The sequence below is a fragment of the Cololabis saira genome, chromosome 18 (assembly GCF_033807715.1).
Source record: "Cololabis saira isolate AMF1-May2022 chromosome 18, fColSai1.1, whole genome shotgun sequence".
Classification (NCBI taxonomy): Eukaryota; Metazoa; Chordata; class Actinopteri; order Beloniformes; family Belonidae; genus Cololabis; species Cololabis saira.
The window spans coordinates 22,804,920-22,823,185 of NC_084604.1; the positions used below are offsets into that span (position 1 = coordinate 22,804,920).

General features: G+C 37.6%; 3 protein-coding genes across 3 annotated transcripts; all 3 read left to right on the forward strand.

The window, feature by feature from the left end:
- Positions 1-134: 134 nt before the first annotated feature.
- Positions 135-8,796, forward strand: LOC133464530 (flap endonuclease GEN homolog 1). Its single transcript, XM_061746563.1, has 13 exons — positions 135-370; positions 1,884-2,082; positions 2,632-2,808; positions 3,636-3,746; positions 3,839-3,912; positions 4,060-4,145; positions 4,313-4,463; positions 4,595-4,631; positions 4,727-4,807; positions 4,909-5,039; positions 5,179-5,240; positions 6,001-6,150; positions 7,172-8,796. The coding sequence occupies exons 1-13, from the start codon at positions 210-212 to the stop codon at positions 8,452-8,454; spliced, it is 2,703 nt and encodes a 900-aa protein (XP_061602547.1). The 5' UTR covers positions 135-209; the 3' UTR covers positions 8,455-8,796.
- A 1,416-nt stretch (positions 8,797-10,212) lies between these two features.
- On the forward strand, positions 10,213-10,870 carry msgn1 (mesogenin 1). The gene has a single exon (XM_061746564.1). It carries the CDS (start codon positions 10,256-10,258, stop codon positions 10,688-10,690), a length of 435 nt encoding a protein of 144 aa, XP_061602548.1. The 5' UTR covers positions 10,213-10,255; the 3' UTR covers positions 10,691-10,870.
- A 3,173-nt stretch (positions 10,871-14,043) lies between these two features.
- si:ch211-51e12.7 (uncharacterized protein LOC336335 homolog) lies at positions 14,044-17,208 on the forward strand. The gene is made up of 4 exons (XM_061707210.1): positions 14,044-14,159; positions 15,216-15,347; positions 16,408-16,527; positions 17,012-17,208. Exons 1-4 carry the CDS (start codon positions 14,047-14,049, stop codon positions 17,100-17,102), a joined length of 456 nt encoding a protein of 151 aa, XP_061563194.1. The 5' UTR covers positions 14,044-14,046; the 3' UTR covers positions 17,103-17,208.
- The last annotated feature ends 1,058 nt before the right edge of the window (positions 17,209-18,266 follow it).

Consider the following 18,266-nt stretch of genomic DNA (forward strand, 5'->3'; position numbering starts at 1 on the left):
TAAACTGAAACCAGATATTTTCTTTATGTTTAAGAAGGAGACGTTTAGTACGGCAGCAAAGTGGTGCAGTAGAGGTCTGAAGCGAATGCGAACGCAGCCCAGTATTTGAAAATCCCAACAGGTCGTCCTGTTGTGTGTCGATAGATGTTGGCATTTTCAGTGCATTTCTTAATGTCTAATCATATCAAATCGTCCCATTGTAGTTGATTATGGGTGTTAACGATTTGTGGTCTATCGTCGCGCCGGTCCGTGAGTCGGTGCCGCTGTATAGTCTGGGCGGAAAAACGCTGGCGGTGGACCTGAGTTTATGGGTGTGCGAGGCTCAGCATGTGCAGGGCATGATGGGGAGAGTCACCAAGCCACACCTGAGGTAATCCTCACATGCTGTGAAGGAAATATTGTTGCATGTATATTTATTCAGGTCAACTAAAGCATAGCTTTATTTACTGCATCAGAAAACATTGAAAAGTATTTTCAGAGAGGCATCAGAAATAAATTATTAGAAGTTATGGCCACCATGTTTCACTCTTTTCCACTCTAAACCATACAGAATGGACGGTTAAAGCAATATCCATGCTTACTTACAATTTAGTTGTTGAAATGTTGGTTTTGCAAAACAGTAAGGATAATTTAAGTTGCACCGGAATCCACTGAGGATATTTTGATATTCCTAATTAATATTACTGGGTGGTGATGGAAATGCGCTTTATTATTTTGAAGACCAAGTGTGATGGCCATACGTGATATATGTTCAAGAACAGAAGAAGGGACTTAACTTCAAAACAAAAAAGAAAAGATGTAACAATAGGATTGTTGTTCCTAGTTTAAGGTGGCCAGGGGACACATTTGAGTGTGACACTGTATAGAAAGTTTTTATTTTTTATTTTTTTATTGAACAGAATTTTTTAAACAAGAAAAACACACTTTATACAAAACTACTAGTAGAGGAAATATAAGAAAAAAGAACATCCAGGAGGTTTTATGAACAAGAGACATATAAACAAAAATAAGAGACAAGTAAAGTCAATACAAAGGAACTGTAAGGCATTTCAAAGCAAATAGCATCAACATTTCGGAAAGAGACTTAAAATAAAATACTTTGATATATCGGTTACAAATTTTTTTGCAGAGTTATTTGACTTAATATTTTTTAAAGAAAGAAAAAAACTTTTGAAATCATTTATAAAAAAATGGAAAGAGGGCTTCATTTTTCTCCACTTACAACAGTGTATGTGGTATTTAGCCAGTAAGAGAATGACATTAACTAAGAAGGACAGTGATTTGTCAATAGTATCTATATAAAAAATAATGTTAACGATTTTCTAAATTTGGAATGTCATTCATTTTTAAAGATAGCCAATTTCTAATTTCTTGCCAAAAAACTTTTGAGACAGGACACAATAAAAACATGTGATCAAGTGATTCTTCCAATTCATTGCAAAAAACACAGGGGTCAACTTCAAATTTAAATCTATGTCTCAAAAATTCAGCGGTTGGATACATTTTATTAATCAATTTAAAATGAGATTCCTTGACTTTGGGGGGAATGGGCCATTTGATATAGTTTGAGTTGGCTTTTTCTAATGTAGACACACTTAAAGACTGTGAAGTGTCAGAATATAAACCTCTGTGATAGTCGTTAAATGATCTCGACTTAAAGACAGCACTTATAAACTTGTTGTTACATTTCTTATCCAATAACCCATAATGCTCAATAACTAACGACACTGTATAGAAAGTGATGCTGGTCAGTACGACATGTTTGTGAGATGTTCATACAATAAAGTTATAACTAAGCATGAACATAAACACTAACTGATTCCCAATGCTGTCAGATTCCGTCAAGCGTGTAAAAGTTGTTAAAACCACTCTTTTGTGTCCAGGAATTTATTTTTCCGAGTGTCTTCCCTCATACAAATGGGGATCAAGCTGGTCTTTGTGATGGAAGGAGAAGCTCCCAAGCTGAAAGCAGAAACAATGAGCAAGAGGACGCAATCAAGACACGGGGGATTTAAAAAAGCCTCCGCTCCCAAGTCTGCCACAAACACCAGCAGGGGGCGCTTTAATGCTGTGCTTCGAGAGGTTTGTTGTCCTGCTCTCTCCTGATCCCTATAATAGTTCTATAATACATCCATGCCTGATCCTCATCACAGACTTGAATGTGTTCCCGGTGTTCTGCCAATCTTTGCTACCTGCCAGAAAATACTACTTTGTGGATTTTCAAAGTTTGATTGTCACGTCCATGATTTCTTGCACGATGTAAAATTGATAATATGGGATGTTGAGTATTTGATCCTTCAAAATACACTACCCATGACATGAATTGCATTACACATTGTGAACATTATACGATAAAGAGAAAAAAAAAACAATTCTATCGCTTTATTTGATATTCATTCAGTCATTGGCCTTTATTTAACCAGGCAGGTCATTAATAACACATTCTTATTTACAATAACGGCCTGGCAAGAGACAAGGACCACTTGGGGGGAAAGGAAGTGGGCTAGGGAGTAAAACACAGTAAAATTGTAACTCTACAAAGGTAGAAAACCTTTAGGTAGCATTTTTTGGCAAAGCAGCAGAAATTGGCAGAACACCGGCACATTGTGTATATGTCATGCTTGGATGCAGTGTGCAGAGATGCTGGACTACCTGGGAGTGCCCTGGGTGACGGCTGCAGGCGAAGCTGAGGCCATGTGTGCTTACCTGGACTCCCAGGGCTTGGTGGACGGCTGCATCACCAACGATGGAGATGCATTCTTGTATGGGGCCCGGACGGTGTACAGAAACTTCAATATGAACAGTAAGGTATGGTTAACTCAAAATTGACTGAAAGTTGAAGCTGACTAACCCTCACTGTTTTTTCAAAAACATCTTGGCAATTAGCACTGGTTTTATGACTGGAGTCCAAATATTATTTGTCCAGATTAAGTTAACGGAAAACACCAACTTAAACCTTCAAAAAGTGTAATATTTGATTGTTGATTTCACAAGTGTGATGGCTTTCCTGACCTCCTGCCTGGACTGGCTTGTGTAGGTTATTAGAAATAGATCAGACAGTGCAGCATAATTGTTATGGGCAACACCAGTGCTATCTTCAGTCATTTATGTACCCTCTGTTAACTTACCTTTTTTAAGATGGGTGCTAACAACAACACCAACAGCGAGTACATAACTGTTCAAAATGATAAAGAGTTTGACAGATCATAATTTTGGAGGAAAGTTGCATTTATGAATGAATGAAACTTTTCTTTGTGTCAAAAAACTATATTGGCCCCAAATCCTTCAAAGCAGAATATTTCATATGATCTGTGATCTGTTTGTTTATGAATTTTATTAATCTCCAGTGACATAAGTTTGGTTCTGTTTTAATCTATTTGAACACAAAATATGTGTCTGAAACGTATTAATTTGAATAGACGTTTTTTGAGAAACTAACTAACTAAGTAACAATGTTGATGATCTGTATACCAGTTTAGTATTCAGTAGACATACAAATGGCTTACATTTATTACAACAAACAGGAAGATGATTGCTTCTCTTTTTCCAAAAATGGCCATCCCGTTTTATCTGGACGCATCCACCTTACTGTTTTTTTTTTTTCTTACTGTTTTTTTCCTGTGATTGTCCTCCAGGACCCACAGGTGGACTGTTACCAGACTTCTCGAGTGCAAACAGAGTTGTATCTGTCCAGAGAAAATCTTGTTGGTCTCGGCATCCTCCTTGGATGTGATTATATTATAAAGGTAGGGAGAACACATTCATCTGAAAATGTGCTGCATATAAATGACTGATGCGAATGACTTACACTTTATGTGCATTTCCATGCTTCTGTAAGGGCGTACCAGGCGTTGGCAGAGAGCAGGCCCTGAAGCTTATACAGACACTGCAAGGACAATCGCTTTTGCAGAGGTTGAGAAAACTCCACACATTCTCCAGATTATTTTCTTTCCCTTTTTTGTTACTGAAAAGCCTTTTTCCCCCCTGTGGTAGGGTATATTATTTGTTATGTATATGCATATGTTATGTAACCATAAAACTTCTTTCCCATTATTAAAGGTTCGTCCAGTGGAAGGAGGAGAATGCAGATGTGTTTGATGTCGCTGTAAAGAAGGTTCGTCACTGCAACATATGTCAGCATCCAGGTGAGTAATGCTCCGTTTTGAAATAGGGCTGCATGATTGAAATCATGATAAGAGGTGGAAAGTAGAGTGAAAGTGACGTGTCTCATGTGTTACAGATCTAAAACCCTTTAATCCATCATGTTCAACTACACACTTGAATTAAGGACTGATTTCTCTTTGGATTTCAGGGTCAGCCAAGGCACATGAGCGTGGCGGGTGTGTCTTCTGTGACAGTCAAAAATTCTGTCAACCTCATTTCTTTGACCATCAGTGTCCCTGCGACTGGCACCGCAATGAACAGACCCACCAGGCCTCGTCTCTAGAAGCAAACATCAGGAGGTATGAATAAACATAACTTTAATTTGATCACAATGATAGAATATAATGACAAATTTACAAAATTATAAAAGTAAAAAAATACAATGATAAAAGCACAAGTGAGGGATCAAACTGTAGAATTTATTTTGCAGGAAAACCCTTGCAAGTCAACAGTTTCCTTTTACAGAGGTACATTTATTTATTTTTCATCTCTCTCTCTTTTTTTTTTTTTTAAATAACACATTTAATAAGAATATTTTCTATGCTTCAATTTCATCTTGAAGATCATCAGTGAGTTTCTGGTTCCCAAGGACAAACCTGTGTCACATTTTAAGAAGAGGCAGCCGAACATGCTGCTGATGCAGGTTATATGTTTACAGATTATTGGTTCTATTAAATGTGTTACTATCAATTTGGTGAGTTGCATGTGATCCTTTTGTTTTCTTCTTCTTCTTCTCTCAACTAGAATTTTGCCTTAAAAAAGATGGAGTGGCCAAAACACTACACCAGCGGAAAGGTTTTAGCCCTGATGACCTATACTGAGTTGGTGAACAGGAAATATGGAAGGGATGTGTCCTGCCAAATCAAGCCTCTTCGGTAGTTCTGCAGTTTCTTAAGTTAAAAAAATATAAAAATGAAAGCATTACTGCAATGATGGTTTTGTAAAGCTTACAGTACATACATCACAGACATACCGGTACATTACAGCTTTTCATGCTTCATTTTCATGCAAAAGGATATTGAAACCAAGAGTGAGGAATGCTGTTGCTTGCTTCGAAGTCATCTGGACAACACCAGGTTAGTACAAATAATCTACCTATGTACTTAGTGATGCGGCAGATTTGCATTGCCCTCTTAGCCTGGCAATGAAAGATTGCGGGGGTATTTATCTGTTGAGTGACACGGCTGCTGCGCTAAGTGCCAGTTGGGGTGCAGGGCGTTCATCACCAGGTTGTCTGTAGTGACTGGCTGTGAGATGGGGTTCAGAGGTGACAGATCAGTCACAACAGCCACTAGGTGCTAAACTGGCTTCCTCCCTGGCTGAGAAATCTGTCATATTAAAGTCCTCTTTACTAACAAGCCCATTTGACATGGTTGAGAAAATCTCAATCAACTAATTACGATTGTAGTTCCTTAATGTTTTACATTTGGAAAAAAAAACAACTTTTGTCTATGTTACATAAGTGGATTTCTTGATTAGAAGCACATGATTCCAACAAAGTGCAGTATATTCAAAATTAACGCTACCCAAATTCTTCTTCTACACCCAAATTACTGATTATAAATGTATGTTTTTACGATACAAACAGTTACTCTGGTAATGTCTGGCTTTAAACCGTTTAATATTTCACTAAATGAAGGATAAGGTAGTTTTGGTTAACTGATCTGACAAAAGAAAAAAGTTAATTCTATTTTGCACTCTTTTTTTTTTTCATTGAGCTTTCTCAGGATTTGTTGACCAAACATTTTGTTGAAGAGGCAGCTCCAATGTGCAGATATAGAAGCAAGGCACATTTTCTCTTTAAGAGCTAAAGTTAATACTTTATTTTTTCTGCAGAACATTATGTATTTCCAGAAGATTGCCCTACAGAGGACCAGCGTGAGGTGAGGACTGTGGAGGAAGAGACTATCTTTCGTTTGGCTTTTCCAGAGATAGTAGAGAGCTACACGAGAAGCAAAGCTCTGGCTGAAGAAAACAAGAAAAAAAGTGAGTCAGTTATATACACTTTACTATTATATTGTTATGTGAACAGCCAATATTATTTGAAAATATTTACCTGTTTGGATATTTTTTAAATTAACCCCATTTGGCAGTTAGTGTTGGGCACATTTTCCACAAAAGTTCCCGCACTGATTTAACAAGCTTCCTAGACTTCCAACACTGAGCCGACTGGGACGTCCTGATCAAAGCCACCTGGCAGTTTTACTTGTTTTTCAAGGCTGTCTATTACAGCCGCTCTGACACCTGAAAATGTAAAGTTTGGTTTTACCAGTTCACACCAAAGCCTTTAATGCAGCTCAGAGGTGTCTGTCTCGCAGATTAGCTGTCATTTTCTACAGACCTTTGCTCCCACTAGTTACCTGTGCTTCCTAATGTATGGAAGAAAAAAGAAAGACTAGAGTCACTGTGGACAAAACGTAAACAAAGACGGAACACAATAATTTGGAAATACTTTTAACACTGCATTTAATGGGAAAAGTGTACAAAAACAGTACCATGAGTTGAAAATTCTTTTGAATTTTATTTTTTATTTTTTTACACATAATGGTTAATGTTTTATTTAATAATAATAACATATCAAAAAGAAATCTGGGCAGGGTAATGTTTGTCTTGTGTCACCTCTATTTTCAGTGAGAGACAAATCTGGACTCGAGACAGAATAGTTTTTTTTTGTTTTGTTTTACATTGTTTTGCTGAAACATGCAAGGCCTTTCCTGAAAATATCCAGATAGCAGTAAGTTGTAAGTCTGTATGTGTTGTTATTCAGCATTCCCAGTGCCGTCATAGATGTAACAGTTACCTATGCCACTAAAGGCATCCACATTTCCATTCTTCTGTTGCCCTTGTCTTAACTTGAGATGCGATTATTGCATCATATTGAGATGTTGCATGCAAACATTTTAATGATTATGAATAAGGTTGAAATTACTTGCAAATCCTTGCATTTATCATTTATTTACATTTAACATAGTTTTTCAACTTGAATCAATCTTAATTGTCTTTACAGAAAAAAAGAAACCAAAGGGTAAAAAGGAAAAGCCATGTGATGTCTCTGAAGATGTTTCAGATCTCTTGTCTCAGATGACCCTTCAGAGCTCCATTCAGCCACAAACTCTGCCTGCTTCAAATAAAACAGAAGTACTGATTTTGGACTCTCCAGACATCCATAAACAGATTAGGAAAGGAAAAGAAGACAACAGATGTCCAGTTAATACAGTATATTGTGCTGAATCAGGGGCTTCACCTTCTGTCTCTGTTGTTATTGACGCTTTACATCTGAGTGACATTGATTGGGATACTTTGTCCTTCACATCCTCCCCAACTCCACAAGCAAACCACTCCACAGAGCAAAAGAAGACCACAGACAGAGATCAAACACAAGGTGAAAACCCAGAGCAGGAAATCACAATTGATGTCAAACAGGCAGACTCCAGATCAGTTCAAGACCTGAGTTACACGGAGTGTCCTCTGAGGGACAGGGTGCTCATGAGAAATACAAACCAAGCTATGAATCACAATGATGTGGTCTCAAGGCATCTAAATTATGACTTTGCTCGTCCTGAAACCAATTCACAAGGAAAGCATGCTCAAATGTCCAATAAAGGCAGCAGTGACAGTAATGTGTCTGGTGGAGTTTTAGCTTTTGACAGAAAGGAACCACTTGCTGACAGGAGCCAGAGTGTATTCAGTTTACAAAAAAAAGAAACCGAACAGCAAATTTTAGCAGCTGAAGGTCTAAAACTGAAATCTAACTGCTCCAAAAAGAAATATAAATTCATCAGTTCTGCTCTGCCATCATCTGGTGCTGCACCAGAAAAGTGCCATTCTGACCCGGGTCAACGTAACAAAAAGAACCTGAGCGCGCTGCAGACCACCAAGAGAAGTGTGTGCATGAGTCTGTGTTCATCCAGCGAAGAGAGTGATGTGGAAAACCAACAGTCTGGATGTCAAAGGCCCACAAAAACAAAACTCCAAAACAAAATCAAGACCTGTATTTTAGACGTCCCCCTGAAACCACTTTCTGTCCCTAAACCAACCAGTGCAGAACACACTCGGAAGCTTCACATAACGAGACCAAAATCACAGAGTCTCGTGGAAAAGGCTGGAAATACTGCACCTGTGTCAGCTGAAAACAAATGTCAGGAAATGCAAACGGCTAAAGAGGATGAGGATGTTATTCTCCAGACTCCAGCGTCACCTGTTGCTGTGTTAGACAGCGACGATTCAGTGCTTTGTACTGACAGTCCACTGCCACTGGCTGAGAGACTGAGACTGAAATTTCTAAAGTGAGCTGCAGGTTACGTGGTGATGGACAAGAACACATGAATTCTTGTTTTCTTAGGAATTCATGAACGTTCCTTTTGAGAAATTAGGAACGCACTGTGATGCAAGCAGATGTCTTTATTCACATCCTGTTTGCTCTGGACAAGTCCAGTAATCATTTAAGATGTTTTTTTTTATCAGCACCTGTCAAACACTTGATGGTTCCAGTCCCAAATATGAGCTGAGAATTTTTTTTGTTTGTTTTCTTGTCTTAAAATGATATTGAGTTCATGTCTTTGGATTATTGACTGTAGATAAATGTTACCTACTTTCTTTTTTTATGTTTTATAAATAAAAATAATAATGACACTCTGCTATATGATCCGGTGGTTAAGGTTATGATCATAAATGTAGTTGTTTCTGCCATATAAGGGGTTCCTTTTTTCATTATGTTTCATTTTGAGCTCACAGATGTGGATTAGCATGGTTTTAAGGATGACATACCGAATAATACTTTTTTTCTCTGTGAACCATGAACCCTCAGGTTGTGAGGGTCACGCCTACTTTTACAACCAAACTGGCAGCTTTCAGCATAGACATATATGCATATATATATATATATATATATATATATATATATATATATATATATATATATATATATGTCTATGGCTTTCAGCTTCAATGCTTTCTCCCAGAATGCACCAGGGCTGCTGAAACTGAAGTGCTTTAAGTCAATATTGAAAACCTATTCATTTACTGCTGCATTTTAATAATGCACTACAACCTTTATTTCTTGCGTCTCATTTGATTTATTATTTTTAACTTATGTCTGACTTTAATATCTACTTTTAAACTTTGACTTTTCAATATATTTTTTAAAGATCTTATTATGTAAAGTGCTTTGAATTGTCTTCTACATGAAATGTGTTATCCAAATAAGCCTGCCAGTGCCAGGGATGGGGTGGTGGGGGCCTCAGAAACAGCACTGCCTTTACAGCCCTGCAGTGTTTGACCCCTTGATCATGAGTGGGGTCTCACACCTTTCCAGACATGAAAGGTCTGGAAAGAGCTGCAGTGACAGCTGCATCCTCTACCCAAATAACAACTCAGTCCTAGAGCGCTGGCTATTTAATTTTATCTTTCTTAGAATAGAAGCTGATTCTTGAAGCCATAAAAACAACTTTCCAGGAAAACAGACGGATTTTAAGTGCACTTTGTCTTGCAAATTATGATAAAATGTAAATCTTGAAATGATGTTGGTAATCAGTGTTTTATAGGTGACATTTTTGAACACTTAAAGTAAGTTGAACTTCAGGACAAGAACAGTGGATAACTCTCCCGATTGCGTCTTTGGGTTACTTAGATGAACTACGCTTTTAAGATTTAATTTGGCTGCTAAAAAGTTATTCCAGTCTATATGACGTCCCGTCTGAAGACACACGCGGCGGGCCTGACTTGCCAGAATGGTGTGAATATCTCAGGTGAAATAACATCCTTCACTAGACAGATCGCGTCAAACTGACAATTGTCTTCGTGCAGACTTTAAAGAGCACAGGAATCTAATTATTTTTCTTTCTATCACATTAAACGCCTATTTAGCCTTATTCACACCACTGTGTTAACGAACGACGTCCTTCTGGAAGGTCGCATTTTGGCACTTGCGGTTTTCTTTGAACCTTTTTTTTTTTTTTTTTTTTTTGCCTGGGCTGTGAACCCATACCTCCGGAGTTTGTTTCTATATAAGTACTCTGCCAACATCACTTTCACACAATCTGCCATTCCCCCTGGATGTCCACCTCGCAGCGGGATCGCCTGGGTTTCTGCCATGGATCTGGACGTCATTACAGCCAAAGTCCTGTCTGAATGGGAATGCCTGGAAAGCCCTGGGAGGGAAAGTGAAGGGTCTCTTCAGTCCGCCTCACCTGAGTCCAACACGGACTCCATGTGCTCCTCGCCGGAGATGGGATACCCCGCCGGGCACCAGGATCATGTCACGGACTTTTCCTTTGGCTTTTCGGGGCGTAAAGTGAGTCCAGGGGCGCAGAGGCAAAGCAAATCGAGGATGTCCACCAAGAGGCGCATGAAGGCCAGCGAGAGAGAGAAGATGAGGATGAGGAGTCTTGCAGAAGCTTTGCACCAGCTCCGGGAATACCTTCCTCCCGACTACAGCAAGCGAGGTCAACCCCTGACCAAGATCCAGACGCTCAAATACACCATTGAATACATCAACAAACTTTCGGACATTCTGGGCCGTGCGTAATGTGCGTAATGGACGCAGTGGATGGATTTTACGCACCAGATTAACTCTACACAGACTCTTTCTGGACATGCTCAAAAGTCACTTATGTGGCGTTACTCATTATAGTGACGCAATATATTTCTCTTTTCTTAGTCTTGTGTTTTCCCTCTTTTTATCCGTCATTGTAAGTGTAAATATTTTTCTTGCCACATATATGTGGCTGCCCTGTTTGGAAATATGAAGTCATTCTTAGCCATTCAGTTTATGGATTGTGTTTGAGTTGCTGAATAAGATTTTACAAAGTAATCTGTACAGGTTTGTTTATTTTAATAGAGTAACATAAAAAAAAATAATGTTGATGCGCTCTTAAGTGATCTTCTTTCTATGTCTTACAAGTTAAGATACTTCATGATCTTTTACTTGCTGTGTTCTCAAATATATAAAATATTTGTGTGTGTGTGTGTGTGTGTGTGTGTGTGTGTGTGTGTGTGTGTGTGTGTGTGTGTGTGTGTGTGTGTGTGTGTGTGTGTGTGTGTGTGTGTGTGTGTGTGTGTGTGTGTGTGTGTGTGTGTGTGTGTGTGTGTGTGTGTGTGTGTGTGTGTGTGTGTGTGTGTGTGTGTGTGTGTGTACGATTGCTTTATCTGTTTTGACAAATTTGATTTAGTTGCATGTGAAAGGTTTATTTGAGCAGATTTTACAATAAATGTTTATATCAACAGCGTGTTGCTCCCAGTCAGAATAAGTTTATTTCTGTAAACATGTTGAGATAGTTGTTGAAATTGTGTGGTCCAGTTAATTAAAAGTATTTTTTTATTATTATTATTATTATTATTATTATTATTATTATTATCTCTAAGTACGTCATGAAGGAAGGCGACAGGCAGCCAATCAGAAACACGGTTTTATCTCGGTGGGCGGAGCTGTAGCGATGGTGTTCTCTTAAATCTCATCCTGGTCAGTCTGACGAAAGCGCCATTTCAAAGCGAATATAACAGGAGAAAATAATTGGAAAATTTGTATTTATTTGTTATTTTTTTCTACTACATAGTTTTTTAATTATTTTCTTAGCTAACAGGTAAACTAGTTGTATTTTCTCTACCTCATCTGCACCACCAACTGAAGTAAGTCATTCCTTTATTTTAATCTGCAGCAAAATAATTCAAATCAACAGGAACATGCCTTTATGCATGATTAACGTTATCATTGTCATTGTGATGGGTATCGACCTAATTTGTTCTCCGTTATCATTTAGTAAAGGGTTTTCAACATATTGCATATCCAGCCTTAAGGATGGGTTATAGCAAAACATCTGTTTTTGGCATAATAAACTTCAATCACTCCAGAACTGCCATACGAAGATATAACCTGAATTAGACGGGTCTTTGTAGGGTGTATAACCTGCTTTTATTATTGCCCTTCGCTGTTCAGCCTGTGCAACTCCAGGTTGAGTATTGTTATGTAGTATTTCTTTTCTTTCTTTGAACCCTTATGTTGCCTTTGGATAAATATTCACAAGCTCACACTGCCTAAATACCAAGCTCTAAAGGCTTATTTACTTGAAAAATACCTCTGAAAATGTTTACATGTGTAGCAACGATCCCAGATTAATTTTATGGTTTATAAGGGGTGCAGCTCTGTTAATCAAAATATTAGATTTTAATAAATATGAAGGTAACTATATAAGCACACGAGCGCCCTCAATGGTAGAGTCTACGCTCACTGAGACATGCATTTATATATAGTGCAATAAAATGCAACTGTACTAATCACAGCTTCCAACAGGAAAGGTGAAAGATGCCTTTACAATGTAACTGCATTTTTTTTTTTATGCTTTACAATATATAAATGCATAGTAGTTGTAGGAACTCTTGTCTTTATCAATATATAATTTTGCTACTCAAACCAGTATGAATTTGGTCCTCTGGGGTAGACACTTTTTGAAAGCAAGCTTTGAAAATCTGCCACTTTCACTTTTGACTTTTTTGACCATTTTTTTTTACACAGCATCTCCTGATCACCTAAGGTGTCTTCTTTGTACCCATTTTACCTGTAGACGTGCCACATTTTAAAATATCCACCTGAGACTATTAATAATGTTCCAGCTATTAGCTTTGTTTTCTGAGACAGGTAAACTTGTCTCAAACTAGTAAAAAAAACAGTTGTATGTAAACGTGCACATAGTCATTCACTGAGCAATGCGCCGGATGGTATGATGGAGTTGAAAGTTTCCAGGATCTGCTGAATGACACTTTGGTGGGCCCTTATTACTTTCAGTAAATGCACATAACTTACTCTTTACAAAACACGGTCCTACAAAATGTTAAAAGGAAATGGAATGGAAGCTTATTAATTCCTTAAAATTTCAAATGTTAATAGTGACAAGATACATGACTAATATGAAGATTAAGGAAAATATAAATCTTGAAACCAATATAAAATATAAACAGCATAAGTTAGGGAATTCAAGACAACAGTGTTAAACAGTCCAGAACTATAGGAATCTGCTTACGATCCACATATTTCTATGCCTTCAAAAAATAAATGAATAAAAGAAAATCAAGCTGTCGACTTCATGGTCTATTACATATGAAAATATTTCTGCATGAATTATCTTTATTTTTGCAAAAGCTTGAATACATTTTATATGTTGAAGCCCAAAGGGTGCTTTAACAATTTTTTTTGTTATACTTTCCAGCCCCTCCTTTTTTGTGTAAAAAGCTCAAAGAAGTTCATTTTACTATACTTTTCCTGATTATATCTCAGTTTTGACATCCTGTTTATACATGTTGGGCTGACTTTTTTCAGATGGATGCAGACACAGAAATGAAGGTCACACAGACTTCAAAAACTTCAAAGGATGTATCTGAAATGTCCGCCACTAAATTCAATCTCAGGTCTGTCTTACTGTCTCTTAGAGCATTCTGCTGTGCCTATGAACAGTCAGTTAATGTGACCTTCTGGCATTTAATTTTACTACTTCTCGTACATATATTTATAATCAAGCCAAAAGATACTGACTTAATGATAAGTATATCTATAAGAAGTTCCCTTTTTTTATATGTAATATAGCTAAGGTAAAGTTTTGACAGTGTTTACAATAGTTTGAAAAAACTCATATCCTTCTGTTATTTTTACTTCTGTTTTCATACCTTTTTCCTCCCCAAAATTACAATTTGAAGTCTGAGATATTTTTGCCAAGATAATGTCTGACCTCAGTCATGACTGAAGTAGGGTTGGTGAGGGTGATGTTTTTATGTTTTGGATTAAAATGTGAGTGTGATGTGAATAATCTGGATTGGAACCTAGACTGGTGTCAGTTTTCTGGTCTTAATTTTCTCAGGGGTCGTGGGTCCAAAGGCCGTGGTAGAGGGGGAGCGATGGCTCGTGGTGCCATGCGTGGTGCTCGAGGAATGATGAACAGCTTTGGCCCACCTGGGCGTGGGAGGGGTCGAGGGAGGGATGGAGCCATGAATGGATTTGGGCCCATAAGGTAGTCTCTGACAGCCTTTTACCTCCACAGTGGTTCCAGTGGAACAGAGCTGGTGGCCAACTTAAAACTTTTTTTTTTTTTTTGTGATCAACAGTTTAAAAAAAAAAAAAAAAACGGTTCCTCATTTTTTCTACAGCCAATTGGAAAGAAAGCACAAATTCATAGCCAGGAAAACAAATGCAACACTGGCCCCAGAACTGTACTAGGCTAGATGCCGAAAACAGTTTTTTTGAGATGCAGGACTATTGTGACCTAACAAAACATTGTAACCTGCCATTGTTAAGTCATGTCTGTGTAGAGCTTGTAGAGAAGAAACAAGTGAAAAAAGGAAGTAACATAGTCACAGCAGTGGTCAGTTTCTTGCACCATGGCCACTGAAGCTTAAATCAAATTTGACTTGGCAACAAGATACCAACAAGATGAACTGAAATATTTTGACAATTATCTTTAAAAGAAAAAAAAAAGATTTTAATATACAAAATTATAAAAGACAAAAACAACTATACCTTACCAGAAAAATGATGTAGATGCAACTATGAAAGAAAAAAGTATAATGTTTGATAATCAAAAGTCACTATAAGTATGCCTGATGTGCAGCATAAAGTTGCCTTCACAGTGTGTAAAATTTTTAATTACGTACCTGGTATTTATGGGTCCCGCTCAAAACAGTGGAATGAATCCAATTCATAGCAGCGTTCACAAGTACTGGTCAAAGTTTTGGAAATGATGGTCTGCACAGCATAGAGCATTCATAAACACACCTGTTTCCAACAATTAAATCTCTACAAAGACAGACAGTGGTTTTGAGGAAAAACAACACTGATCTGTCTACAGAAATTTTGAGCATGGTAAAGTGCACTCTACGACTTATTCCCTCATAGAAACTACCATTAGCAGCGCTTACTTGAAGTGAGTGCTTTTTTTCCCTGTATGATGTTATCTGTATCTGTGCTTTTGGGCTTAGTTTTTGTACAGTATGCAATAATGGTGATAGGGTGCCTTTATGATGCTATCATACTAATCAATGAGTGCACATAATCCCTTTTTTATTTGCAGAGGATTGGGAAGGATGCAACCTTACCCAGACACGAGAGGCCATCGTGGTAGGTGTGGACCAATGGGCATGGGGCCTCCTCCTCCCCCTCCTCCTCCCATGCACCTAAGAGCCCCCTTTCCACCCATGCCCAGGTATAACCTCCTCAGACAAACAAGATTCAAGATTTGTATTTGTCTTTTGTATGCATACACTTGGTCTAGGTACATTTGAATTTTTGTGCAGGGCTTAGAGTTAAAATAAGATAACATAACATGGCCATACAAGACCAAAATAATTTTTAAAAAGTACAAAACAACGACTGTAGTACAAGAACTTTCTAAAAGTATTATAAGTTTGACATACAAACATTTACGTATTATACATAATACATAGAAACACAGGTAGCAGGTATAATTTCCTTAAACGAGGAGGTTTGTGCAAAATATTTTGAGGATGATTCTTCAAAGTTTAAAAGCATTTGGCATGTATTTGTACCCAAATGATCTATGTCCTCCATCAACAGTATGTCATAGGGCTGGGCGATATGGACCAAAAGTCATATCTCGATATTTTCTAGCTGAATGGCGATACTCGATATATATCGATATTTTTTCTGTGCCGTAATTGGGGTTTCCCCCAAAGCATTATAGCATAGCATCTCTGTTAGCTTCATTTTTTTCTGAGGCAAACCCTTAAAAAAACAGTCAGTTTTAATACAATGCCTCGTGCCAAATGTCACACAGGTACCTTTATTAACAGAGGTCTGCACAATATCAAAATGTATAAAACAAATGAAATAAAAATAAACTGCCTGCATATATAGAATAAAAATGCTTCTTGAATAAAATAAAACAAATATCCCTTTCCTGCATAACAATTAAATTAAAATACACTGTTACAATGTAGACAGTAACAGGCAGACTTTTCCACTGAGGTTGACAGTTGTGCAAATAACAAAACATTTGTGCAAATCTCAAATAAAACATTCAAGTCAATTTGTCACAAAATAAGCTATATCAAAATCATAAAAAAAAAATTTAAATCGATATAAACAATATTGTCTCGTAACATATCGCGTTTGAAAATATATCGATATATATTAAAATCTCGATATATCGCCCAGCCCTAGTATGTCAGTAGGTGATTGTTCTCGCTAAAAATGCAGCTGAAATATTTTTGATCTGTCACTGTTATGCTTGTTCCTGCTTGCAGACATGGGCCCCCTCCATCCTCACCTCCTCGTTATCCTGGGTTCAGGGGGCGACCACTACATCCTCGAGGAATGCCACCTATTGGACCGCCACGCCACTTCCACCCCCGTGGCCCTAGAGGGTAAGACTTGTTTTGGTACTAATCATACTTCCACTTCAGTTCACAAGTCTCTCCTCTTTGCTTGCACACTTTTGAGATTCCTAAATGAACTTGGTGTAAAAGCACTCGATAATAATGGTTACAATTATTTCTTTGACCCTCTCTTAAATAGCCTAATTTGTTTGAAGAAAATTATGACAGGCCATTAAGACTTAAAAGTATGTATTCCAACAACCAATTTTTAGTTATTTGTTATGTATCTTATAAAGATATATTTAGACTCACTGCTCAGCTCCTTGACGCCAGATTTTTAAACAATGCTGCACAGCAAAGGAAATGGGAAAAAGTTATATTACTTTGTTGCCTCCCAAAGTTGCACAGTTGATTGAGAGGGAACCTTGCTATCCCCCTGCAGTTCTCATAGATAGATGGTTGCTCTTATCAGAGTGTGCCCCCTATTGGACAAAGCCAAGAGTCCAATGTATGATTTTATCATTTTACACAGCTACCACAATGGACCGGTGTCTCCTCCTCTTCACCCTCCACCTTGCAGAGGCCAGAGGTGGCCAGGCCCCCCTGGTGGCCGACGCTTTTAACACAGCCTGCCCCAAAAACTATAAACAAGCACCTGTTAACGTACAAGGGGCTGAAAGTGGTGCGGTGAATAAACTATGTGTTATACAGGGTCTCTGAGTATCTTGAGTATCTAAAAAATACCGGGCATTTCTACTGACTAAAAGATAATTGTGAAAACGGCTAATTATAAATGATTCACAACTTTACAAAGTAAAGGCCTTCACACGTTCTGTTACCGATAAATACTGTTGATACAACAGAGTTTATGTAACAGTGTTGAGAACAAAATGTAAAAGTGAGGTTGAACTTGCTGCTCTTTAAAGGAAGACAATTAATGTTCATTAAATGTTTTTGCTTCTTGTTAATGTCACCCTGTTAGCCTTAAAAAGGTATACTGATTTTTTACAAAGATTAAAAATGGGTGACAATCAGTACTCGAGTTGAGGGGGGATGAGGGGGGATGGCATCCCCCCTGAAATAAAAACGGTCCAAATCATCCCCCCTGTAAAATTGCCATCCCTCCTTTCCATCCCTTATGTCATTTCATCAATGAATGTGGTTTTACTGCTATTTCAACATTTAGAGTCATCACCAGAAAAATAACTTATTTGACAATTTTCACCTGTTTTAAGTAAATTTTCACTTGAAATAAGTAGAAAAATCTGCCAGTTGGACAAGATTTATCTTCTCATTACAAGCAAAATAATCTTGTTCCACTGGCAGATTTTTCTACTTATTTCAAGTGAAAATCTACTTGAAACAGGTGAAAATTGTTGTTTTTTCCAGTGATTTTTTTTTACTAAAATGAGACATTTTAACTAGAAATAAGACAAATATTCTTGTTAAGATTTTGAGTTTTTGCAGTGATCCATTTTACTTATCATGTGAAGGACAGAGTCACATTGAAGTTCAGAAAACTGTTTTTTATTGTTGTGTTTTGATGTATTTGATGTAAGCCCAGTGGATATTTAAAGCTTACAGAAGGCTGCATTTAACTGCTGCTATGTCATTCCTGCAGTATTTCTGCAGGTGTTTTAGTCAGTGCTATTATTTGTAATATATTATATTATTTGTAATTAGCACAAATTATCTGTCCCCATATGATAAAATCCACCATCCCCCCTGATTTTCTTTTACAACTCGAGTACTGGTGACAATGAATATTTAAGAAGGATGGAAAAGGG